Source organism: Hippichthys cyanospilos, chromosome 16 (assembly GCF_059441005.1).
Source record: "Hippichthys cyanospilos isolate Australia breed blue-spotted pipefish chromosome 16, RoL_Hcya_1.0, whole genome shotgun sequence".
NCBI lineage: Eukaryota > Metazoa > Chordata > Actinopteri > Syngnathiformes > Syngnathidae > Hippichthys > Hippichthys cyanospilos.
The window spans coordinates 7,409,280-7,435,427 of record NC_142384.1 but is presented as its reverse complement, the minus strand read 5'-3'; the positions used below and the strand labels follow the sequence as shown (position 1 = coordinate 7,435,427).

Below are 26,148 nucleotides of genomic sequence, written 5' to 3'. Positions count from 1 at the left end.
CTGATTGTCAGCAGGTTTTGAACAGCACAAATTAACACAGCCCACGCCCAACGAACAGCAAAGGAAAGCATATTGTTTCAATTCTAATTTATTGATGCTAACTAGATATATGTCACAAATGAGTCAAGTAAAGCTGATGAATGTTCCCAGTTACTTTCGAGTGTGGATTTTGAACCTAAAAGTGCATCAAAAGCTCCATTTTGGCGAAAATGGGGAAAAATGGAATGAAAACGTGGAGGTTTTTTTTTTTTTTTTTGCTCTACGAATGGGTGCTACATATTGTAGTTGAGCAATTCAGCACAAACATTCGGAAACAAATCTCTGAATTCCTTTTACAGCGTGAATTGCTTATTATGAGTAGTTGGTATTATCATGTTGTGCTTCTATTTTCTTGTATGAATTGATATTACCTGTATTTATTATTTATATTTGGTGATATGATTTTAATTTATCTTAATGATTTGTTTTTGTATGAGCAATTACTGCACATGTACAGGACTTTATACACGGCGATGTGTGTTTAAAGTGCTTTATAAATAAAGTTGAGAACCTCTGATTGGGCCGGCTTTTTTGGTCAATGTTTGATTTTGGGAATTCCCGCGCCCTTGCGGTCGTCTGTGAGCAAACCGGTGTGGAATTTGAGCAAGACAGGGGACACATTCCTGGGTGTCATGTCCAAAAATGCCAGTGTAGGTGCCACCTGAACAACAAATGTTCTCCACAGGGGAACGACCTCCAAGGCATCTCCTGCAGCAGATGGATGACGTTATAAAAGGAGACGTCACATGGGCCACCTCAAGGAGGCAGATGTCCAAGTACTTGAGGATTTATGAGTCTTTCTCAGCGTTTACAGTCCACAGGTGGGCGAGGAAGCCCCTCTGCAGGCCGCCAACACACTCTGCTGTTTGAGAAGTGAGCAGCAGCAAACAGTGAAACAAATAATGAGCACAATGAGACCTTTGGCTGGTTGGCTCTAGATAAGTCTCCACCTCTTGTTTATATGCCGAAAGGGCTTCTGACAGCTGATAAGGTGCACGCAGCAGGCAGGTTGTTGGTAGCGCTGCTGGTAGAAGGGCGGAGCCAGGCTGGATCCAGCAGGGAGGGTGCGAGGAGACACTTGTGCGAGCGGGCCAAGTATTTGGTCACACGTCGGCTGCTACAAGGCAGGAAGTCAGCAGCCGGGAGTGGAAATGACAATCTAAATTCGAGCAGACGACAAGAGGAAGCAGACATCATGAGCGTGGACGCGGGAGGACAGCGGCGTTATGTGTCCACCTTCAGGATGCACATCAAGGCCGGGAACGCTCCCAGAAGCGTTGACGGGGTGATGAAGGACGCGGGTGAGTGCGCTGCTGCTTGGATGTTTTTTTTAATAAAATGTGAGAATACTAAAATTTCCCCTCATGGGTATGAGGGAGCGGCGAAATGACCTCAGAAGTTGACAGAAATATTTAGCTTGATTGGCTGATGAGTCACAACAGCAAAACTGTTTAGTAAGTCTAAGATTTATTCCAGACCTAAACCCAATTGAGTAAACATTTTACCAGCTCAAGACAGAAAGTCTAAATCACGGCCACCAGATACCACTGTTTTTCCCATACTTTTTTAGAGCTATCCACCAAGAGTAATGTTTTCTCGAGCCAAGACAATCTCCAGACTTAAACTCTATAGAGAAGTGGTTTTCAACCTTTTTGTGACTTTTTTTTCAGCCAAGTATCCCCTAATCAGTGCCATTTGTCTGTATCTATTTTTTCAGCACCTCTAGAAGACAGTTAGTGCGACATTGGCTGTTTTATTTTTGCCTCTTGTGTCATAAAATTGTGCTACTGGGTTCTATCAAACTTGACAAAATAATGGTACAGTATGCAACATTTTTCAAATCAATCACTATAACATGATTTAACATTTAAGTTATATCATGAGCGAATTAATATGCTTTTAATTTGAAAAGAAACACGTATTGTTCCTGTGACAGCTATGAAAAGCATCAGCTCATTCACCCCCAAAGACATATCAAAACATTTTTAAGCGTTCAGACTTTAAATCCCACGTAATTTATTTCAATTCATTTTTCATTTTTAGTAATTGTTTCCATCCACATAGTGTCAATGGTTCTAGGTAGCTTAGTGGTTCTAGATAGCTTAGTGGTAAGAGGTCAAAAGCTAGATGAATGCACTACCTAGAAGGTTTACTGTTTAAAAATAATGCACATTAGCTGGCTAAAAATTTCCACTCATGAACAAATACTTCTTCCTGACAATATGCTTTGACTTGTTTGAGTTTAATGGGAAAATTCTCTGCTGTAGTGTGCAGCAAAATGCTGCCTTTTTTTACTATTTTATTTTAAATACAGAGCTGTGGTCCAAAAAGGCTGGGGTTTTAGATGGGCAATGTCGATCTTCAGACATAAACCCTATAGAGTAAGCGATTTACTCGCTAAAGTACAGTGACGATAAAGTTTGTCATTTTGAAGAAAAGCGTGGAAATTCTGCGTTAATATTTTTTGTCATTTAAAACAAAGCAGTGATACAATAGCTGTATGAATCATGGATGGCCATCCATTTAACAATACAGAATATCTAATATTCTTCCCATTGCACTGCCTTTGTGACCTTAAACATTGGCATTGTGTGAGGTTACTCGACAGGTCTGCGCAGATCTTCTCAAAAATTCTTCTTAGCAATGTTATTTTTGTCCAAAGCCGCAACAAGTTGAGTCAAAGAGCTTCCTCAGCCTTGAAATAAATATAGCCCTCGTGTGAAAGAGGTGTAAAAAAACGCCTCGTGCAAGAAATGGCTCAAAAGGTCAAGCGTAACACATGTGTTATGTGTATCATCACTCCTTGTTGACAGTTATTCTGCATTTCTTGTAAGCTACTTCCAAGGTTGAATGCTTTAACCGTTGTTAATATTTAGCTTCAGTTAAAAAGCTGGAATGACTCATTTGATCAAAATGGTGAGGTTGCCATAGTGAGTAGTAGTAAGATGTGTTTTTTTTTTTTTGTGTGTCCCGGTTCCCCCCATTCAGGTGTCCCCTCAACTCAGGCCGACCCCCCCGTTTTTGTGCAACCGCTGCGGGACTGCTGCGTGGATGAAGGCGATGATATCACCCTTAGCGGCATCCTTTCCGGGAGTCGACCCATCAAAGTCACATGGTTGCATAATGGTGAGAATGAGCACAAAGCCATGCTTGTCAGAATGAAAACAGATAAGCATGATAACCCCCCCCCCCAAAAAAAAACAAACAACTACCTGGTTTCCTTCACTATCTTAAAAACGATCATGTTTCACGCTTTGGCAGGGAAAAATGATCAGTACATATTTACAGGGCAATTGATGGTAAATTCTAATTTGAGTCATAAAAAAAGCCATGGCTAAAAAAAAAAACTGCTGTCCGGCGATTTCATTGTTTTAAATTCATACTTTGAGCACTGATGACATGAAAAGACGTCACTGAAAACCCTATTGACATCAAATCACGTCAACCAGACATTTTCATCATTACTTAAAGCAAATGTTCAACTATTTCCCAAGAAGCTGGTATCAGATATTGACTTGAGTAAGAATTACCGTAAAATAATCAACAAGCTTTCATTTAAAAAAGTGTTGTTTCTTTTCCTGTATAATACAACTGTTGAACAAAACAAATAAATCTGACTCATCGTAACAGGCGCGTTTTTTTCTCATAGTCTAACAGGTTTTTCCATTATTTTCAATTCGCCGTCGAGCAACTTTAAAAATAAGACTAATATAAGAGCTCATATTTGTGAGTCTTTTATCAGTTAGGAAGCAGAATGAGCAAAGTTCCAACTGCTACAGGAAGTAGAACCGACTTAAACATTAAACAAAAAGTACAGTTCTTCTAAAATTTTAAAGGAAACCATTTCGATTTGAATTGGTTATTTATGGCATCATTTTGACAATTTCAGAAGTTCTTGACACTAAAAAGAGGCTAAATTATGTGTTGGGCCTCTGAAAAGATGATTTTCATGGATCTTTTTCCCAATCAACAAAATGGTTTCTTTGCCATGGAGAAATATTTTAAAGAATGTGAGCTGACAATTGTGACTAGAATATGACAAAATCAAAACATGCTACGCTAGCTAGCAGAGTTCTGTTTACAAATACTTGAGCACCCTTTACTCGGCAGGTGAGGCGGCCCTTTTTGGAATCCCCACTTTAGACGGCGACAACGTAAGCTTACTCGTGCGCGAGTGTCTGCCCGAAGATTCCGGCGCGTACACCTGTGTGGCGGAAAATGCGGCGGGGAAGACTTCCTGCTGCGCCGCGGTGTTTGTTACAGGTGAGGACCAATGAGAGATCAGCAGCTGTGTTATTGTCATCTACCCTACTTGTTGTCTTGTCAAATGATTAAACTCTTATCTTATCTTTACATTTTCTGACCCAACAGACTTTGAAACTATTTGTAGCATGCGGAGTCGAGCTTCCACAAATAAAAGCGCTACGGGAAATGGGAAAGCACCTCAGTCTTCTTCTCAGGAAGGACAACGGGACTCCAGAGGGTCCACTGGCACCTCGCCTAGCAGCTCCAATCCGCAGAGTCCGGTCACTTCTCCGCGAGGTTAACGTTTTTTTGGTTTTTTTGAAAATGGAGCCCTGAAGCTACAGTAAATTCAAGTAGCTGAATAGCATTGAATTTGGTTAGCATGTCAATCAAATTTGACACATGAAAAAAAGTCTCAAGAAGCCTAATGTCCTCTGGATCTTCTTGAAGATTAAATCATCCATCTATCAACGTTCTTAGCCACTTATCCTCACAGGAGTCGCAGGTGTGCTGGAGCCTATCTCAACTGTCTTCGGGCAGTGGGCGGGGCATATTTTGGACTGGTGTCCCTGCCAATTGCAGACAACACAGAGGCAAACACACCCAAGGGCAATTTGGAGTGTTCAATACACCTACCATGCATGTTTTGGGGAATGTGGAAGGAAACTAGAGTAAAACCCATACAGGCATGGGGAGAACATGCAAACTCCCAACACAAAGAGAGGCCAGAGCCGGAATCAAACCCACGAGCTCTGCACTGTGAGGTGGATGTGCTAACCTCTCTATCGCTGTGCTGCCTAAGCTTAAACACTCTGAAATTTTCATTTTTTTGTGCGTTTTGTTTATTTTTTCTTTCTTTGCACAAACAGAAAGAATGTACAAAAAACCAGAGATCAAAACTTTTTGGGGTTTTTTTCAACAAATGTTTGAACTCCAGACCCATTTTGAGAAAAACCCAAAACTTCCCAGCTTAATATTTAGTTTTTATATGTATTTCAAGCTTCAAAACTGTAAACTTAATAGAAAATAAGCCAAAATCGTGTTTCCTTTTTTTTTCAATAAATTTTATAACTTTATCATTTTGGGAAAAACGCAAAACGCAGAAGAGTGAATTTTGCTGAAAACAGTGTGAAAAATTATTCGACAATGCTTTTTAGTCTTTCGTCCTTTTATCACTCCCTGTAAAATTTGCGTTTTCACCAAGTGGCCCCTCCTATTACCCATATATGAAATTTGGTTTGATTTTTATTTTATTAGGTTGAAAAAAAGTATGAAAAAAGTAACTGAACGCCTTCTTTTATTTGCTTGTTTGTTTCTCTGACCAATTTTTAATTTGCAGGTCTATGATGAATAGAGCAGCTAAAAATATCTCTTAGTGTCCTTTCCACCATTTCCAGGGTCCTCCTAAAGAAAAAAAAAAAAAAAAGACGCCTTGAGGCTTTAGAAAAACAGGAAAACGCATCATGTCCGGTGCTTGTGTGCCCGTCACAAAACACAGACATCAGGAAATTTCTCCAAAGATTGCAAATACCATGTAGGGATGTAATTACTATAATACCACACCTCCAGCATCCATCATTAAAAAAAAAAATAATAATAATCCTGTCTTTTCCTTGCAGAGGTCATTCCGAAGAAGAGAGCCAACTCAGCGACAGGTAAGAGACATTTTCTCCTTCTCTTTTCTATATGCTATGACAGGCTGTGCTTCCTTGTACTGTGGAGGAATTTTATTGGTGGGTGTGTTCAGTAATAAATGCATCATGGTCTCAGGATACTGGCTGTGACGCCTACGGGATTCTTTGACTGCGTTGAAAAAGCAAACTGTTCTCCAAAATGTTTTGCTGGGAGCTGCGAGAAACTTATACTGATTATTCTCCCAGTACTACGACAAATAAATACAGAAATCCTATCGGTCAAATGGGTTTATGTTCTGTGAAAACCCACTAACGGGAACATGGTGACTGGCCTTTAAAATTGGATCTCAAGTCAGAGCTATTAAAACGTGAAAAATGTATTCAGGGTTTTAGTGTACTGGCTGCAGGTGATTAGCACAACAAATATTTATGTACCGTACGAGGGCACTTGTCAAACTTGAGGCATGGGTGCTATATGTGGAAAAAAAAGCGTGTTGACTTCATTTTTTGTTCCTTGCCATGACTATCTATCTATCTCTCTATCTAGCTAGCTAGCTAGCTAGCTAGCTAGCTATGACACACATACACCTGCTTGTTTGGCATGTGGGTTTTGATTTGCTTACAACACAGTTCTCCATTGTCATTATAAATTTATGGATTTATTATCCAATATGCTAGTTTCCTGCCACAGTATTACACTTGCTTACTGCTAACACACACTGTTTGTTTGTTTGTGTGCGGGCAGGACCGGTGTTGCGCTTGGAGAACCCGCCACAATTTGTGGAAGTAAAGGCGGGACATCCTGCACGGGTCACATGCCGATTCACCGGCAGCCCCCCCGTGGTGTCCTGCTGGATCCGAAACAAGGAACAGGTGCCCTTATGCTAAAATTCTGTTTGGCACAGATGAGCAAAACTAGTGAATATAATCATTTTCAAACAATTCGGTAAAATCAGGTCTTTTTTTTTTGCTGTGACCCTGATGACTTCTCACGGAATGTAGGCAATGTATTGACGTTTGCATGCGTTGCTTGTTTTGCAGCTAGTGGACTGTACCGAGATTTGGACTGAGAACTCGGACGAGAGCAGCACTTTGGTCTTGGCCGAGGCTGGACCCCAGCACACGGGACGCTACACTGTCGTAATTAAGGACCGCAAGAGCTCGGCGCAGCACACGCTCACCCTCTCTGTCATAGGTAGGGAGGATACACACTCATATATCACAGGTAGGGAGGAACACACACACACACATTTCACCAATCTAAGTCCTGTTCCTCAGACAGGCCGCAGCCTCCCGCCTCGTGTCCTCTGGTGTCCCTGGTGCCCCCCGGGAGTCTGGTGCTCTCTTGGTCGGGGCCCTGCTACGACGGGGGCAGCGCCGTGCTGGGCTACGTGGTGGAGGTTCGACACGAGTCCCGAGAGTGGAGCCAGCTCACGGCGCAGTGTGCCAGCACCTCGTACAGGGTCTGCGGCGGTTTACGTCCCGGGGAGGAGTACCGCTTTCGGGTTCGGGCCTACAACGCGGTGGGGGTCAGCGAGCCCGGACCGGCATCACCTGGGGTCACCATGGACCACAAGGGTGAGCACTTTTAAGTGAATGTATGATTGAACAGGTTTGTATTAACAGCAGTGATTTGGATCACTTGCTTTTGCTATCCATCCAGATTCTGAGGTAGCACGTGAAGAAGAGGAAGACGAGAACCCCGAGGACTTCGTTACAATCGACTCTGTGCACAAAGTCACAGACCACTATGACGTGCAGGAGAAGCTCGGAATGTGAGTTTTTGCGTAGGCATGAATGTGGCGGGGGTGGGGTGTTATAAAATTAGATTGAGATTAAAAAAATGTGTGCTGGGATGGATCTACTCCTAAACTACAGTACAGATATTGGGAAAAGCATATTAAGAGACCTCAGATTAATTAGGACTGGACCTGACAGTGAACCCCCCCCACTATATGAAACTGAGTAACTGATGTAATTACCTACTAATGCCACAAGATGGCAGCCAAGCACTTAAAACTTACCGCACTGTTTTTCTTTGTTTTTCCTCCTTGAAACTTGAAACCGACAAAAAATCGTATACAGAATATATATATATATATATATATATATATATATATATATATATATATATATATATATATATATATATATATATATATATATATATATATATATATATATATATAAAGAAAAATTGTCATGCAAACCTATAATAGGCAACGTTATGGTCATAAATAAAATCCACGTTAGCGTGAAGCCGTAATAACCAAACTGTGATGCATTTAGTGAACATTGTAGCAGAAAAACAAAATGGCGTATTAGTGTAACCTAGCAAAAAAAAAAAAACAAACAAAAAAAGATTAAATTAAAAAGAACAGATTTAAAATTATTAGTAGGGGATGTTACGGCATCAAGATGACATTTAAAGCAAGACAAGATTTAAAGTACTGTACTCAAAAAGCAAACTTAAATTTATGAATATTGAAACCAAGCGTACAGGGATTCACTGTGGCACCTTATTCTAGCGTAGTGTATCATACAGTGTATGAAATTAGTCCAAAAACAAATGTTTTGTTTGCTATTGACCCGCTGCTCTGTATTAAATGAAAAAAAAGCAAATTAGAGTGAAAGAAAATGAAATAAAAAGGCTGAACTTCATGGATGTGTTTGCCAATACTTTTATCCGCTATTCACTTCCGCAGGGGCAAATTTGGCCTGGTGTTCAAGCTGAAGCACCGTGCAAGCGGCCGGGTCTGCGCCGGAAAGTTCTACAAAGGCAGACGAAGCAAGGAGAGGGAGGCGGCCCGCAAGGAGATCGAGCTGATGAACAAGCTCCGCCATCCCAAGCTGGTCCGCTGCCTGGCCGCCTACGACCACAAGCCCGACATGGTCATGGTCATGGAGTTGTGAGTAGCGCGTCACTTTTGCCGGGTCCCGGAAAAATACATGAGACGCAATCTCGCTTTGTGTGCAGCATAGCAGGCGGGGAACTCTTCGAGCGTATCGTGGACGATAGCTTCGAGCACACGGAACCGGCCAGCGTGCGCTACATGCAGCAAATCCTGCAGGGTGTCTCCTTCATGCATCGGCAGCTCATCGTTCACTTGGACCTCAAACCCGAGAACATCGTGTGCGTTGACAAGAGTGGCACAGCCGTTAAGATCATTGATTTCGGACTGGCCACGCAAATTGGTACGTGAGCTCGCGGTGTCAGCTGGTCCCAAAGACACGTGTATTGTGTGTGTGGTTTTTTATTTTTTTAGTGAGCTCCCAAAAAGTACTTGTTTTTGTGAGTCAAATTCGACCTATTTAAAAGTTAAAGTTAAATAATGAATGTAGTTTTTCAGTCATTCAATCAACATACTGTATCCATTAATGGTATTTGTACTGTATGAGTTGTTTGGTTGGTGTCAGGGTTTTCTGGTCCTTTCTGTTCTGGGTTTTTGTTGGGTTTTGATTTGCCCTTTCACAATCTGTGATTGCGTCTCCCTGTCTGCGTTAATCTGCTTCCCTCATGTTGGCCAATAAGCTCCCTGTTCCAATTGTGTCTTGTCCAGGTACTCCTTGTTGTCAGTTTTGAGTGTGTTTAGATTCCTGTTTCCTTTCAATTCTTGTCGGGTCATTGTCAATATTGTGTCAGTTGTTGCTGTCCCTTCGAGCTTGTTTGTTTTTTGGTCATTTTTTAAATAATTGTTGTGTTTTATGGGCACAATCTGCCGCCCTGCTTCCCTGCATTTTGGGTCAACAATTTTCCACCACCTCACCGTTGCTGCTGAATCTTGAAATATGTCATTCACACGAATAGATGGACACAATCATACTAACAAAGGAAACAGAAACTTGAACAAAAAAAACAAAAACAAATCAAAACCCAACAAAAACCCTGAACAAAAAAAACACAGCAAAACACCACCCAGGACAAGATAGTTTGTTAGCTAGCAAAATGACCCACAAAGAAGTGTCTGAAACTTTTCGATGCATATGAACCCGGGTCAAAATGACCTAGGATGTTATTATTAATTCAGAGAAACAAACCTAAAACACTGGTATGGATTAAGTACAGTATTGCCTTTGTTACGTTGTGAGTGTTTTTTTAATCAAAAACCAAAATTTTTGACACTTTTGGGTCATGTTGAGCCAGACACATTATTCCTGTTTTGTTTGCATGACTAAATACGCCCCGGGTCAAAGTGGCCCAGGGACATTAATACCATTCCTTGCAAACAAACACAACACGAGGGTTGATTTCAAACTTGATTGGTGAGCAAAAACTACTATTTTTAGACATAAAATGAAACATTTCCATCATATGTTGGCTTTAAACATTTGGCAGATGGCAAGACTGATTTGAGGGTGATGCAGGGGACCCCGGAGTTTGTGGCCCCTGAGGTGATCAACTACGAGCCTGTCTGCTTGGCTACGGACATGTGGAGCATCGGTGTTATCTGCTACATACTGTGAGTGTGTATGTGTGTGTATATGCAGTGTGTGTTTATATATATATATATATATATATATATATATATATATATATATATATATATATATATATCTATTGCTCAAACTCTTGAATATATATATATGTGTGTGTGCGCGTAGGCTAAGCGGCGAGTCACCCTTCCAGGGAAGCAACGACGCGGATACGCTAGCTTTAGTGACAGCAGCCCAGTGGGAATTTGACGAGGAGAGCTTTGAGGACATTACAGACAAGGCCAAACATTTTATCAGTTCCTTGCTGGAGAAAGATCCCAGGTGATCTTCAGACACATCACTCGTGGCAATCTACGTTCGGGCGTACCTGATATTGCGACGTGGTCATGTCTCCTAGGCGACGCATGTCCTGCGATGATGCCCTGGCCCACGCGTGGATGGCGGCGTTTGACTCGCCAGCTCCCTCTTCTACAAAGAGTCTTCCCAAGGAGAAGATGAAGCGATTTCTTGCTAGGCAGAAATGGAAGGTAATTAGTAAATGTTTATATTTTTGCTAAAACATGTGGTGTACCCTAACCAGCCAATCACAGGGCACATTTTGTATCAAACAACAGTAAAAGATGAAATCGACAAAGTAGCACCCCATGTGAATTATTTATGTATAGTTTAAAGCTTCATGCATATAACACACTCTAAAAACATTTGAGTCATAAATAACCCGAATTGGGTTCATCAAAGGGCACATTTTGTATGTTACAACAGTAATATATAAAATCAACAAAGTTGAACCCATAGCTTGATGTATATTATATGCTCTAAAAACAGTTGCATTGAAAATAACCCATGTTGAGTCAAAATGAGTCTAACTCAACTTTTTGGGTTATATATTTACTCCGTATAGTTGTGACACGACTAAAACAAAAACAAAAAATGCATTTTTTTTGGACAATTTATTTGCATTGTTTTGTACAAAAATCTTGTGTCCTAACCTTTCATTTGGCTCAATATGTATGGGTCAAAATGAAAAACCACCAATTGAAGAGACCATAAAGGTATGTCAGGCTCTTTTTGACCCAGTTTTGGACCCAACATTTTTTAGAGTTTAGGTACACAAAAAAGTTAAAATCCTGAAAAAAAAACCCTTCTAAAACTATTCCTTTGGACTCACAAGAAACCCAAACCCATTATTCAACCCAACTACTTGGGTTGAATAATGACCCAAAAACTGTCTGGTTTCTTTTTGACCCAATTGTTTTTTAGAGAACCAAGATTAAGGATTATGCATGGGTGGTACAGTTATTATGTTTGTTCTACTTTTAATATCTGTGATGTTTCTTCAGAAGTCAACAAACAAGAAAGTGGAGTTAGCTAGCCGCTAACTAGCTAAACCATGTGTGTTAAGCGGCATACTTCAGATTTATTTGGTTGTTTTTTGTGTATTTTATGAGTGGGCAGACATTCCATGGACCCAACTATATTTTACGAATCATTAAAAACGACTTTTCGATAATGTTTCCACTATTAGGTTAATTTCAGATGAGTGTTGTGTCCTTATCAGAAAGCAGGGAAAGCCATGTTGGCGTTGAAGAGAATGGCCTTATTGAGCAAAGGCGACAGTACCTGTTCTCCCACCAGTCCCGCAGAAGGTGACATCATAGCCCGTTTTTTACTTTGATTTTCTTATCAGCTGTCTCAAACCTTTCCTTCCTTCCTGGCTCAGAATGTCCCATGACACCAGAGACAGAAGACGCCCTGCTCTCATTGGAGCGCAAGATGCAGGGGCCCCCACGTTTCACCAAGACCCTGCAGGACCAGACAGTGTCCGTCGGGGCCAGTGCTCACCTCGACTGTCACCTCACGGGTAAACGCTAGCTTCTTCATGCACTGCGCGGAGCCAATTTAGTCAGAACTTTAGCAAACTGATACTTTTCACGTAAACATGACGCATTCGACGTTTAGATAACTGTGTTTGACAATTGAAAAAATATCTTAGGTAGTTTAACAGCTAGCTTGTTCCCGCCCATTTTCTTGCTAGCTAACTAACTAGAAAGAAAACGGGCGTTAGCATGCTAACTAGCTAGCTAGCAAGGCAACCGTGGTACTACAACTGTTATATAAAAGAATCCATGTTATCTCGTTCTCGAATTTAGGATATCCTGACCCGGACGTCGTGTGGCTGTGTGAAGATGAACCTGTAGAGGAGTCGTCAACGATCTGCATCGAGTACGAGGAAGATGGCCGCTGCACGCTGATCCTCGCCAAAGCGGGCCTAGATGACTCAAATGTTTACACCTGTAAAGCTACCAATGACCACGGAGAGATTTCCTGCTCGGCGTCGCTCGTTGTCCGAGATTTGGACTGAATGTCTTTTTTTTTTCTCCCACATCCTGTATGCGATGCAGAAACATCAAGATGTGCTTATCTTTGAAATGGTATTTACTTATCTTTGAAGAATTTTATAGGATTTTGGACGAAATATTTTGGGTGTTACTAGGGGTGTAGCCAGGAATTTTTCTAGAAGAGGCCAGGGCATCAAAACACTTCAGTGAGGGGTGACATGCACAGCCAGTGGCATGAAATGATTATTTTATAATTAAAATATGCATTTGATATTAATAACTGGCAGGTATCAGGGGTTTTAGAATGATGCCAATATGTCAAAAATGGCAGAAAAATAACACTTTCTTTTCCTGAGATGTTGGGGTGGCCAGGGCCACATCAGGCCACCATGTAGCTCCGCCCTTGGGGAGTTAATTGGGAAAAAAAAAAATATATAAATAACATGCAGGTAACAAGGAGGTCTTAAAATACTGCATGTATGTCATAATAATCAACATTTTTCCAGGGCCAAGGAACCCCTTAGCATCCAGCTCCCCTAACCCTCTGAAGATTACCTGGAAGAAAACACATTTTATATATTTTATATATATATATATATATATATAGATATATATATATAGATATATATATATATATATATATATATAGAGAGAGAGAGAGAGAGAGAGAGAGAGAGAGAGAGAGAGAGAGAGAGAGAGAGAGAGAGAGAGAGAGAGAGAGAGAGAGAGAGAGAGAGATGTAACCACATTGTGATTTTTTTTCTAGGTTTTGTCTAAAATGTTTGTATAAAAATGTGAAATCTGCTGCATTGTCTAGGAAGTTTTTAAATATTGCAATCCCATGTGTACAGTTGTATAAACTGGTAAGATTTTCTACTAAAACATAGTCCAAAAAGATGACACCAAAAAATTCCACCAAATAAAAATTCTTAAAAAACACTTTAATTTAAAAAAAATCTAGTAGAACAACTAAAAACCACCAGAAAACATTTGTGTACAAAAAAGTCTAAATAAATTAAGATTGTGACTAATAAATAAGCTCTAAAGTAGTGTAAAAACATTCTACAGTATGAGGGTGGGGGATTCATGTTGACCGCCTTATCACAGTGGCCTCCCGCCGATTCCCAAAGAGCACGGCCGCCCGCGACTCGAAGGCGCCGACCATCTGCTTGACCACCTCGTCGAAAAAGAGGCCGGCCAGCTGAGAATGAAGTAGCGACTTGAACTCAAAACACACCTGTAGGGCAAAACCAGGAGCAGCCGTGTTAGCTAACAGAAAAAGTATTTTTTTTTAAACACGTAACTGAAAAAGCAACCACTTCCTGAATACTCATCTCCAACTAGTTTCAGCCTGTAGGGCCTGCAGCAAATCGCTGCTAAATTTAGACACAATGAGAACTCTTTGACAAAAAAGATGTGAAGGGACTTACATAAAAATGTACTTTGCAGAAGTCCGGTGTGTCTTTGGGTCCTGGCTCAAACCTCCAGATGGTTTCAAGATGGCTGAAAAGAGAGCCGTCTGTACACAAGGCCTGTAGGACAAGAAAGAGGGTGTTTCTCAAGTCATAAAAAGTTTAAAACGGAAGTCGAACTCAAAATGTTTTTATCCATCTCAGGGGCGGCCATTTTGCCTTCTGTTGTCGACGGAAAATGACATCACAGTTGGTCTGGTGACAAGCAACCACAGCTCAGCTTTTGCCAACATCGCATGGCCTAACTTAAAAAAAAAACAAACATGTGAGCTGTGATTGGTTGTTAGCTAAGCAACTGTGATGTCATTTTCACGCGACAGTCAGTGAAATAATGGCCGCCCTCTGAGACGGAAAAGTACAGGTGGATTTTACTGCTTAATTCATGACTCAACAAATACAATTTTTATCACAATTCCTGTGAGTTAACTTCCTTTTTAACTCGTTCACTACGAGTCAAGCTTACTCACTCAATCCCAAAAACGTCCAAACATTCCATCCTAAATACTAAATAAATTCTTTAGACAATCAATTACTATAGTAATCAATTACTTTATGGACTTTGTATACTTGAGTAAGTAATTACCAAGAGTAGTCAATTACTTTGGTACTTATTTACATAAAGTAACTGATTATTTTGGCACTTAATACCATCCATTTGAAGGAAATTGTAGAAATATAAATTCCTGGGATTTCATGCCTTGATTATTAAAAAAAAATGTATTGGGATTGAATGAGTCAATATGTACAGAAATCGAACCCTGACGTTTATAGTCGTCAATGGCACTGAATGTGTTAAGGTATTTTCATAAAATGGCATTTTAAAAGTCATATGTGTTGTATTCCTGTACACATTTTTTTCTTTCTAAATTCCTCTTGAACTTCCTTGTCCAGCATGACCTTTTTGTCACTTTCCCCTTCCAAGACTCTGACCTGTTACCATGACAACAAGGAGGCAAATTTGTGGAGTCAATTTAACACCTATATTTACTTTGCGACCCCTTTTGCAACTTTTCACAAAAAATAGCGGGCAGACTGCAAATGAATGGTATGTGTGCAAAGCCACAATTGGCTAATTTACCCAAGGGGTGGAATGCGGATGGGGGTGCTTATTATGTAAACACAACATTAACAATGGTGATACTAAATACATTTAGTTCAGCTCGCTCACACATTTTCATCCAACAAGATTTACTGTACATTACAGTAACCTTCCGGGTAGAATATTGGCAACAAACCTATTATTTGTCCACAAATAACAGAAACGTCCGTTTTCCATTCTACAGATAATGAAGGTGAAGAGAAATATTTTTGCAACTCACTCTGACTTGGTGATTGGGGACAAAGGTGACCTCTGAGGTATAGCGCTCCACCACGGGCGGGAATCCGATCTCCAGCTCCGCCCGCATGTTGCCGCCCTCGTTCCTGATGACGCGCGAGCTCTTGCACCAGGGCACAAATTGCTGGTACTGCTCCACGTTAGCCACTATGCTGTATAGCTGCTCTGGCGCATACCTGCAAAAGCATCACCGAATGAGAGTTGACCTAAGTTTTAGTTGGTTGCATGTGACGGAGCATGATATTCAAAAGACTAGAATCTGCTAGCAAAAGTTGAACGTAGCCTCATTTCACGCTTTCATTTCCCTAAAACAGCTACACACAAAAAACAAAAATAGCTCACTAATGAGAGAATAACTGAATGCTAAGGCAGCTAAATTGCTAGCATGACTTGTTCATGATGGAATATCGCCAACAATTAAATATTATCATCTTAGTTCTTTATATTGTGCAGCAGCGCTAATCAATGCAAGACTGTTTACTTGGTTTGAACTAATAAGGCAGCTAAAATGCTAGCATGACTTATTTCTGATAGAATATTGCTCAAAATGAGTCTTTATATTGTGCAGCAACATTAATACGCAGAAAATGTTATTTGTTGAATTGGTTTAAACCACTAAGACAGCTAAATTGCTAGTATGACTTGTTCATGATGGAACACTGCCAAAAGTGAAATGTTATCGATTTGTTTAGGTCTTGATAATGTGAAGTAACACTAATAATACACATACGCTTTAATTTGTTTAAACTAAAAAGGCATCTGAATTGCTAGCATGAATAGAATACTGCCAAAAATGACATTTTGTTTACATCTTTATACTGTGCTGCAACACTTATACATTTAGAATTTATTGTGTTTACTCGGTTGAAACCATTGTTGCACTAGACCAGGCGCGGGCAATTCCAGTCCTCGAGGGCGGGTGTCCTGAATGTTCTCCAGTTTTCTCTCTCAAACAGACCTGATTCAAAGGATTAGGAATAGTTTCAAGCTCCAGAAGAGCTTGTTGATGAGTTAATGGTTTAAATCAGGTGTTTTGGTGAGAGGAAACTGGAAAACATGTAGGACGCTCGCCCTCAAGGGCCGGAATTGCCCACCCCTGCACTAGACTTAAAGTAATTTAAAAGTTATCATGTTCGAATGCATCACAGAGGTATCTGATCATGGCTCCCCTAAAAATTCAGATGCAGAAAAAAAAAAGCGTGATTGCCGAAACCTAGTGCGGCCTCAACCAAATTCCAGGTGACTCACCTTAAGGTCCGGCTCTCGGCATACTCGGTTTTGCGGCGGGCGATGGGCGCTGCCAAGTTGATGAAGGTCCGATGCGGAATGGAGGTACAATGGGGCGTGGTGGCCCGTCTTAACGTTAGGAATCCACCAGAGCAAATATATCTGAAAACAAAACACCAATCAAGAGTTGTGGGTGTGTGATGCTATCAATTTACAGCGTATGTTCCTTAATAAAAAAAAGTGATATCAATAAGTCCAACTTATGTGTGTAAGAAGGTGAAAACTCAATTGAAATGGATTATTGGTGCAATCAGGAAACTTTCTGACAAAACTTAATTAATATGGTAAGAGAGGATTTCTTGTTAAAGCAGTGAGATATTCTACAGTTAACATTTAAACATGTAGCAAAATTTGAGCATTAGAGTATCATTATTTCACATTACAAGCCTCGATATGGACAGACTTACAAATCTACTTCACAAAATTACTTAATAACACTTTAATTTTGAAAATAAATTATATTTTCCAAAACTAGTATTAAATCAAATCATAGTAGAGCAAGCCCTACATCAACCAATAAAATTGTAAATAAAATAAAGCATATTTAAAGTAACAACAAAATGATCGAAAATGCGGATCGTGGAGTGAAAACAAACATCTGATCAGATCAGCCATGGCTTTTCCTTTTTGTGTCTTCACCTGGCATTTCCTCGTTTTGAGTTTCCCCGAATAAACTTGGTCGAGCGGACTTCAAGAGCATCCAAAAGAGAACCGATGAGCCGTTGAGTTGATTTACGGGACATTCCAAATTTTATCGATTAAAAATAAAAAATTCAAACACGGTCGAGTTTCGCCGGAAGACGTTTGGCCAACTTTCCCAACAATGTGCGACCGGCTGATTTTACAACTTCAGACTGGGACCGCCCTCGACTATAGTGACGTCACATGGCGATGGCCGATCTCAGCGCAAGGATTGTAGTTTTTCGTGTTTGATTGCAAATGAATCACGAGATGACGAATTCAGGAAGCAACAGTTTCGTGACCATTTGACGTCATAATCAGCAGATTCATTACAAAATAATTGTTACTAATTAATTTAAAAATACAATTAATAAAAAGTCACTAAACTGATGAGATTTCATTTTTAAATGAGCAGATTTTTAAACTATTCATCCATTTTAACATCAGAAACTATTGTTTTTTTTTTCTTTTAGCTTCGTAGCGTTTCTCGTTTTTTGTTTTTAAAAGTATACAACCCTTGGGGTCATAAAAAGTACAGTATTTATAATATATAATGCTGTATAATACAAACCCAGTTGTAAAGCTAGCGCTTTACATACAGTACTTTACTTAAAAAGCTTACTGTATATATATATATATATATATATATATATATATATATATATATATATATATATATATATATATATATATATATATATATATATATATATATATATATATATATATATATATATATATATATATATATATATATATATATATATATATATATATATATATATATATATATATATGTGTGTGTGTAAATTATAAGATATTTGTGAAGTTGATGTTCCCACAAGAAAAAGATTTTGTACAAAAAAGATGTGATAAGTGTTAAACATTACACATTTTGCTGTAATACATTCAAAAAGCTGTTTAGTTTTAATAAAAGTATAACCCAATTTTGAAGCCTGAAAAGGTTTGTGTAATAAAACGTATACATTACGTTAAATACATTTTCAGATTTTGGTATTTATAAAACATAAGTTCATGTTCTCTCAAGTATGATTGAGATTTGGTATGAAATTGGTTATTTACTGAGTGGAAAAAAACAACATTTAAAAATGACAATCAAATGAGCAATCATGTGGCGTTGAGGGAACGAATGATGGGAAGTTGCGGTTGTGCCTCGAGAGAAAAGTGGACTTTGCCTCCAAATAAATTAGATAGTGAACCATAACAAATACCAAATTATTTTACTTGAGAACAAAGACTGAATTCTAAAGTTCAACTCTCCAAAATGGATTTCTTTTACGACTCTCAATGTTTTAATCGATTACTATTTCCAATAAGGACTATAATGTTTACTATCTGCCTTCGGGGAAGTTGCTTTCAAATTGCGTAAATCGGTGAGTCAGCTTCATTTCCCCGAAATTCAAATGGCCCTAATGGCCGCCAACGAGGCGAAGTCACTGCTCATCGGGTTCGAAGATGAGTTTGCTCATGGCGCTGATGTAGCGGAGCCCGTCCGGCTGAGTGACCTTCAGTTCGGTTAGAGGGGGCACCGCTCCGCTGGTGAAGTACCTGAAGGCCGGGCTGGGCGACTGAATGGCATCCAAAAATACCTAGGGGAAAAAAAAAAGTGAGTCACTGTTACTTAGGGAGACAATTGTAGTTCATGAGTCATCTTTTTACATGTTAAGAGTCGAACGTCATGTAAACGAGAACCAACACGGAGAAAGTCTTTTCTCATGATTACAAATAGGCAATCTGTCAGGGTGGGACACGACACAAAGCTCACGAGATGTCTCATGAGACTGAATCCACAAGATTGGGACAAAAAGAGATTTTGGTCAAATTTGTAACAAAACAGTGGCTAATACAGTATAATTTTTCTAGTTTTTAAAGTGACTTCAGACCCAGAGATTTGAGTCAACTTGGTATGTTAAAAGTGATCAGTAGCAACAGCAACCAAGTCAGGATGTCAGCATCAAAGTGTGCAGTCATTTTTGTTTATTAAACTTTCATTGAAAAGTAATCTGATTTCTCTCAGGGGCACTTGAGCGCTGGTTAGTTAGCAGCTAATTTATGCAAAATGCTGCGCTAAACACGTGCAATGAAATGTCAGCGTATTGAATTCATGTTTTAGTTCCCTGAATTAACATTTGAATTTGATTTTAGAAAAATGTGTTGTTTATATAGGGAGTTGTGTCTTGCCACCAAAGAGTAACGGTTTCTGCCAAAGAAATTTAAGTCATCGCTATTGTGACATACATCTCGAAAGAATTTCACAATAAAAGCATACAAAAGCATTGTGTACATACAGTACATATTTAGTATGCTAAGTTGTATTTTGAAGCATTGGCTGGCCTCCTCACCACGTTTGGTGGCATGTTTTACTGTCATACAGAGCAAAAACATGGAGAATATTCTACTGTGTTTTCCATTGTGGCTCAACACCACAAAATAAATAAATAAATATTCTCGCTGAATGACATCCTGTCCCTAGCCACCTGCAAAGCAACACTTTACTTTTACGATGTCCTCTGTGTCCTGCGCGGCGTTTTGGAAGACGTAACTGCAATGCTGCAGGTATCGCTCGTACAGGCCCAGCGTGTGGGCGTCCAGGTGGTGCAGGGACGGATCGCCAAGCTCCGCCTTCTTTAGGTTGACCAGGAAGTCGGTGTTGACAGGGCCGCACTCAATCAGGCTTACACTAAAGAGGAGATTTTGATTCATCGGCTTTAGGGGAAAGACTAAACAAGATGTTTTGGTCACTGACTAGATATTGAAATGTTGCAGGAGTATGGCCAAGCTCTCGCACGCTCCCTCGATGGCGAACTTGCTGGCGCAGTAGACCTCGTTAAACGGAAGGCCTGTGACACAAGATCATATTTATAAGCTAAATGATAAAAGTTTGTGATTCCCTTCAGATGCCAGAAGATGGTAGCAAAGCATAATTATAGTCCAGTGGTGTCCAACCTATGGCTCGGGAGTTAGTTGCAACCCCCATCCACATTTTAACGGCCAGCAGCATGTGCTAAAATACATTTTGGTGTGGGATGCAATGTCATTTAAAAAGTCTGGCGGTAAGGCAGTTCTAGAATTGGAACAAAAAACTTTAAAGAAAGCTTCGGCATAGCTGTTAAAAAAAAAATACAATAAGTTAAAGTAAACAAAACAGAATTAAAGTGGCCCCACAAAGATTATTGAAGCGCCTCAAATTACTTCAACAGAATTCTTTGACACCAAGATTCCACAAGAAGACAAGAACAAAATAATTTTGTCGAGATGAACTGCCGTGAATTACTTCAACATAGTTCTTTGGTGCCGAGATCCCAAAAGATGGCGTGCATATACTACTTTTGTCCAAATCAAAGTTGTCCAAACACAAGTTTAAACATTAAACATGTAGAAATCAGTCAAGGAAAAATACAAGTTATTTAAAAAAAAATGCTACGTCAAGCCTTTCTGTTAAAAGTGATGTGCCAAGTTAGGATTTATTTCCACATGCAAAAATGTGTGTGGGCCACAAAATTGGCCCCGAGCTGTAGTATGGACGCCAAAGGTTTAATTGAAGCACCTTAATTCACATCAATGTAGTTCCTTGGCCAAAATACACAGAGTAAGAATTCGCTTTGGCCTGAGAACAAATGTTTTTTTTAGGATATAACAAAGGATGGATTCACAAAAAAGTCTTTTCCATAAAGTTTTCAAAACTGAACTAAATGACGTAAATTCAGCTCATATTCTGACCATGAAGGCCCCCGACACTGCCTGTGACCAGGATACGACCACCGCGCTGAGCCTTCATCTCAGGCAGGAAGGCCTTGATGGTCTGGATGGTGCCCAAAAGGTTGACTTCCAGAACCTGCTTCATTGAATCCAAAGAGTGAGCCTCCAGCGGACCCATCAAACCCACACCGGCATTACAGACTGAAAGAAAAAATTAGGTGAGTAGCTTAATTAAAAAATATACAAGTCAAACACAATGTAATTGGAAATGAAAGAAAAATGAAAGAAGAAAAAACGGAAAAAAAATCTATTGATAATATTTTGAGGAGTGCTCAAGCACCTGCAAAGTGAATCCAAGCACCCCCGAAATTTCTCTTAATTTCTATTCTCTATTCTTTGCTCTGAATCAAAACATCTTAGACCCGCCACTGAACACACCTAGAATGTCTACTTTGTTCTCGGCAACCTTGTCCCTGGCGTCCAGGATGGACTGGCGGTCTGTGACGTCCATCTGAAGAATTTCCAGCGTGTCCTTGTGTAGGCCTTTGACGCTCTCCAAAAGACGCTCCTTTTTTGCGAGGTTTCTCATGGTGGCGTACACTTGAAAAAAAAAAAAACAGGCAAAGACGCGTCGACTGGTTTTATCCATAAATCCGAGAAGAAAACACACACAAGAACCAGATTCAGAGATTCGAACCCTGAACCTCAGAATTGCAAGCCACACAAGCTAAACGCTAGCACATCATGCCTTCCTGAGGTTTTTTCAATAAAAATTGGCATCACCTTTAAAGGTTTGCTCCGGGTCGGAGGCCAAACGGACCGCCAGGCTCAGCCCGATGCCGGACGAGCAACCAGTAATCAACACCACCTTCTTGTCCATGCCGCCAACGTAATGAGAGACAACTGAAGGTTGTCTTTCCCCATCTCTTGTCTCACAAGGACACTTCATCCCCAAACATCTACCCATTATCAGCACCTGCAGTCCTCCCCTCATTTTCCCACGTCCTTGTTTCCAATGTGTGTGTGTGTGTGTGTGTGTGTGTGTGTGTGTGTGTGTGTGTGTGTGCGTGTGTGTGTGTGTGTGTGTGTGTTTTAAACGGGTTTACGAGAAGTGAAGGATTTTATTCAAGTACTGTACTCCAAAAATGCTGAACTTGGTGAAAACTAAAATTGACCAGAAGAGGACAGCAGAGCATTAGAAAACATGTGACAAAAAAGGCCTTTTTTTAAACGCTCAATTGAACAAAACTAGGTGAGTGTCATGTCCACTTGAAACCCGTTGTATTTGTGTCCTCTCGTGTGGACATTTGTTTTTGGTCTAGGGTTACTCATTTGTAGATAGAAATGTCAATAATTGCACTATAACCTTCTCAACTGAGAAAAGTTTTATTTTTTAATTTTAATTTTGTATTTTACTTAGCTGTTCTAGAAGGAGGGATTATGTAAAATATTTTTTTGCTCATCTGCGGGAAAATTCCCTCAGTAATGACCATGGACAAAGGGATTATGTCATTATAACCCTAACCCAATTTCACAATCAGTTGTTTCATGTTCTAATTCATTTGTTTTTAATATGAAAATATACTGTTTCTCTCACGGCATTAAAAAAAAAAAAAAACATAAAATGAGATTTACTAATACCCACAGAAACACCACTAAAATCTCATGCAACCCCTAAAGTGTCTTCACGTATCCCCATTGAAAACCCCTATTTAATATGCACTAAACGGAAGGAACCAATATGAAAATGTAACTTAAATATACGTGTCATATCCTCTTAAGGCACAGCTTATTCATTTGAGACCACTGTGGTGGACATTAGTTTTTGTTTTTTTATCTTTTCACCATTTGGACTTACCTGACTAAGTCCTAGTTTGGTCATTAGAAGACATACTGGACTTTGTGGACATAAAGTGTTTCAATGGGACATGATTAAATTTGCTGTCTTGCTGTGGCAAAATGGACACGATAGTGGAAACAAACCAACATTCAATCTTAAAGAATGTTATATTAATATGTTAATAAGTCTTATGAGTCCAGACATCCAATTTAGAGTACTTATTTATAGTATATTTTTTTCTGAAAATAGTCCATTCATTATCAAAGACATAATTATATGTTATTCTAGAGTCTTGACATTCAATCCCATGCATGATTATTATTATTATTATTTTTTTTATTGTATTTCGTTTCCCCCAAGTTCCACCTCTAAATCACTGTTTCCACGAGAAAAAGTTAATGAATTGGGGTATTTTATTGCTCTAATTAATCCTGTTTAGGGTCATGGGTAGCGGGAGCCAATTCCAGCTGACAGAAAATACAAACTACTCCTAATCACATTCAAACCGTCACTGAGTGGGAAGTGTTTTGAATTCTTCAACGTAAACAAAGATTACTTGTCTAAGATGGAGACAGCACTCAAAGCATTTAAAAATAAAATTATTAAGGCGCTACGCAAGAAGAAAAAACTTCAAATGAGCCTCTTACGTAAGAAGGTTGTTTAAATACAAGTGATATTACAGTCCATTACAGATGATGACAAAAGTGCTTTCCTGATACAAATACACTATAGGAGCAGTAATTGTTTTATGTTTTAATACGTAACGCATGCCTCGAATGCCGATCTGACAAGAGGCGTTAACTGATTGCAAAGAAAAACAGTTGACATAGCAGGCATAGTTTTTGAGTTTCACTGAGCTTCAGTCATTTATCAAGTTTTCTAGATGCTGTGACGAAACTCGCAGTAATTGACTTGTTTATCTGATGATTATTTGTTTCCTGTTTTGGCCCTGATTCACAAAAATTACAGATTTTTTTCGCCTTTTGATGCTGGCAAATTATACGGCGTGATTATAGTTATTTATATTGTTTTCTGTTTTTTTTTCAATCTGATTTTTCAATGCGGAAATCCCTGTTGAGGATTTTTAAAAGTGATTTTTGTGTTGGTTACTTCATTAGTCAAATAATCGGACAAAATTCAATTTTTCATTCAAGTGGAAAGTCTTCCCTCGCTACATCGCTTTTCGCTTATTCAGACTTTTGTCGGTTTTCCTTGTTATTTTCATTGCTTTGATTTCTTTTCTTTAACTTGGACCCCCCCAAAAAATTGGATTTAATGTATTGTTTTTTAATGAAAAGAAACAAACTAAAAAAAATTGGGAACAAAAAAGTAAATAAGAAAAAAGAAAAAAAAAAACATTTTTGGGTGGATTTTCATTTATGACTAGCTTTTTTTGGTGATGTTTTTAATATTCCTCCTAAGTTGGCCCAGGCAAAAAAAAAAAAAAAAATATATATATATATATATATATATATATATATATATATATATATATATATATATATATATATATATATATATATATATATATATATATATATAATTTTTTTTGTTTGTTTTTCAACAAAAGGAACTAATTAAAAATAGGAACAAAAGCAACAAAAAAAAAAGTTCAATCTTCACCTTTGTGGACTTTGGTTACTGGGGTATTTTGGGGTAAACGATAAGCAAGGGAAATATGTATTGCAATTGCTGTTTATTACTGTATTTAGTAGGGTTGAATTCCCCCCCCTCCATAAAAGAAAAAAAAACACACACAACTAAACAACAATTATGGAATGGCACACAAGAGGGGTCGAGGTTGTACACACCAAACGTGTTGAAACGGATTCGGTCGTCAGTTCGGTCATCGCTTTTCAAAATAAAAGAAGGTGTTTTCAAAAATCTTCTTTCGAATAAACACCAAAGACAATCAGTCTGTTTTTTGAAAAAAAATAAGAGAATAATCACTGTTGAGAGGCTGAAATCAGATTGGACAAATTTTAAGCCCAAAAAATAATAAAATAATGATTTCTTGATCATTAATATGGTTTTTGGTTTACGTGCTAATCAATTACCAGTCGATTCATCGAGTAATTCTCACAGCTCCGTTTGTCAAAACAAACAAACTAACAAAAAATACTGGCACCGTTAAACTCCATATGCCCGCAAGTGGAGCCTGAACCATCAAATAATGAAACACTCCCCTCGAGTTACGTTTCTTACTACACTTATTCAATGAAATCCCCGCGGCCTCGTAAGGGCCAAGTGGAGGTCTGGAAATACTCTATAAACACCTCCTGGTGAAGCGTTAAACTTCTCAGCTCCGGGGAATGTCATTCAGGAACTGTTTTTTTTTCACGCTACGAAAAGGTGTCGAGTTTGTTAGGAATGTAAAGCATCAGGTTGGGATTAAAACAGAAGCACGCCGTGTTTTGAGAGAGTGAATAACGAGCGCTGACATCTTCCCGGTGTCGGGCCATGCGCGACGCCTGTGGATGACTGCAGGTCACGCCGGAGAAAAACGCTATTTAAAAGGGGATAAATGACGTGAGCGCATGGTGTGGCCGATACGATGTGGGGGTTTGTATCCTGAGTGAAGACTAGACAGGATGTACCCTGTCAGAGAGATATGTACAGATGAAGATGTGTTGAGTCTGCATACGGTTATCTAGATGAAGGGAGTTAATATGTTCGTTATGAGGCGTGTACTGTAATCGGACTTTCAAGGGTTCAAGACATAACGAATGATGCATCAAAAAAAAAAAAAGCCCATTCACGGAAAACATATTTTACAGATCATAAGGCACACAGCTACATCAATGATTGTTCTGTATTTTTTTTTTTTTTATTATGAAAGCACTACTTTTTTCTCACACTTTGAACCCTGAGGTAAATACTCCAGTGTGGCATATCTGCAGTTTTTTTATTACTAGCCACCAGGGGGGCAATCTCCTAATAAAGGGAAACAGAAGAGGATGCAATCGGTGTATTGATTTTGAGTTTGAACTGCTGTTTTACTTGCCAAATAGAGGCAATATACACTTGTAATTGTAATCGGATGTGTTACTGTTTTGTTGGTGCAGTATTCTAACAATCTGAGTGTGTGGGTGACTCAAAATTTTCGAACAATTTTCAGTTT

General features: G+C 39.2%; 3 protein-coding genes across 17 annotated transcripts in view; 1 reads left to right on the top strand and 2 right to left on the bottom strand.

Moving 5' to 3' along the window:
• Nucleotides 1-1,082: 1,082 nt before the first annotated feature.
• mylk5 (myosin, light chain kinase 5) lies at nt 1,083-13,928 on the top strand. Its single transcript, XM_088437543.1, has 17 exons — nt 1,083-1,340; nt 3,028-3,165; nt 4,150-4,302; nt 4,411-4,581; nt 5,904-5,939; nt 6,664-6,791; nt 6,960-7,113; nt 7,197-7,496; nt 7,582-7,693; nt 8,624-8,827; nt 8,896-9,113; nt 10,255-10,378; nt 10,521-10,673; nt 10,750-10,879; nt 11,911-11,998; nt 12,073-12,213; nt 12,503-13,928. Exons 1-17 carry the CDS (start codon nt 1,235-1,237, stop codon nt 12,712-12,714), a joined length of 2,568 nt encoding a protein of 855 aa, XP_088293669.1. The 5' UTR covers nt 1,083-1,234; the 3' UTR covers nt 12,715-13,928.
• On the bottom strand, nt 13,508-17,625 carry LOC148410351 (coenzyme Q-binding protein COQ10 homolog, mitochondrial). The gene is made up of 5 exons (XM_088437544.1): nt 17,426-17,625; nt 16,748-16,888; nt 15,483-15,675; nt 14,122-14,223; nt 13,508-13,928 (listed from the first exon to the last, which is right to left on the bottom strand). Exons 1-5 carry the CDS (start codon nt 17,527-17,529, stop codon nt 13,776-13,778), a joined length of 693 nt encoding a protein of 230 aa, XP_088293670.1. The 5' UTR covers nt 17,530-17,625; the 3' UTR covers nt 13,508-13,775.
• Nucleotides 17,626-18,371: 746 nt separating this feature from the next.
• Nucleotides 18,372-26,148, bottom strand: part of hsd17b1 (hydroxysteroid (17-beta) dehydrogenase 1) — a 36,070-nt gene continuing 28,293 nt past the window's right edge. For 13 of the 15 annotated variants that reach the window (XM_088436738.1, XM_088436732.1, XM_088436736.1 and 10 more), the window contains 5 exons: nt 21,626-21,787; nt 21,209-21,388; nt 20,235-20,328; nt 19,985-20,168; nt 18,372-19,077 (listed from right to left, as the gene is read on the bottom strand). In XM_088436738.1, coding sequence (XP_088292864.1) covers nt 18,922-19,077; nt 19,985-20,168; nt 20,235-20,328; nt 21,209-21,388; nt 21,626-21,787 — 776 coding nt within the window. In that variant the 3' untranslated portion in view covers nt 18,372-18,921. Of the gene's footprint in view, nt 19,078-19,984; nt 20,169-20,234; nt 20,329-21,208; nt 21,389-21,625; nt 21,788-21,970; nt 23,070-26,148 lie in introns of those variants that run through there. The other 2 variants (XM_088436748.1, XM_088436742.1) reach the window with 2 other exon arrangements.

Excerpts from the sequence above, each read along its gene's own strand:
- LOC148410351 (XM_088437544.1), bottom strand. The coding sequence starts at position 17,529 with ATGTCCCGTAAATCAACTCAACGGCTCATCGGTTCTCTTTTGGATGCT. Across the intron at positions 14,224-15,482 it reads TCCCCAATCACCAAGTCAGA|GCCTTGTGTACAGACGGCTC; the intron begins GTGAGTTGCAAA and ends CTTGTCCTACAG. Across the intron at positions 13,929-14,121 it reads TCTGCAAAGTACATTTTTAT|GTGTGTTTTGAGTTCAAGTC; the intron begins GTAAGTCCCTTC and ends TTTGCCCTACAG.
- mylk5 (XM_088437543.1), top strand. The coding sequence starts at position 1,235 with ATGAGCGTGGACGCGGGAGGACAGCGGCGTTATGTGTCCACCTTCAGG. Across the intron at positions 10,674-10,749 it reads TTGCTGGAGAAAGATCCCAG|GCGACGCATGTCCTGCGATG; the intron begins GTGATCTTCAGA and ends CATGTCTCCTAG. Across the intron at positions 11,999-12,072 it reads TCCCACCAGTCCCGCAGAAG|AATGTCCCATGACACCAGAG; the intron begins GTGACATCATAG and ends TTCCTGGCTCAG.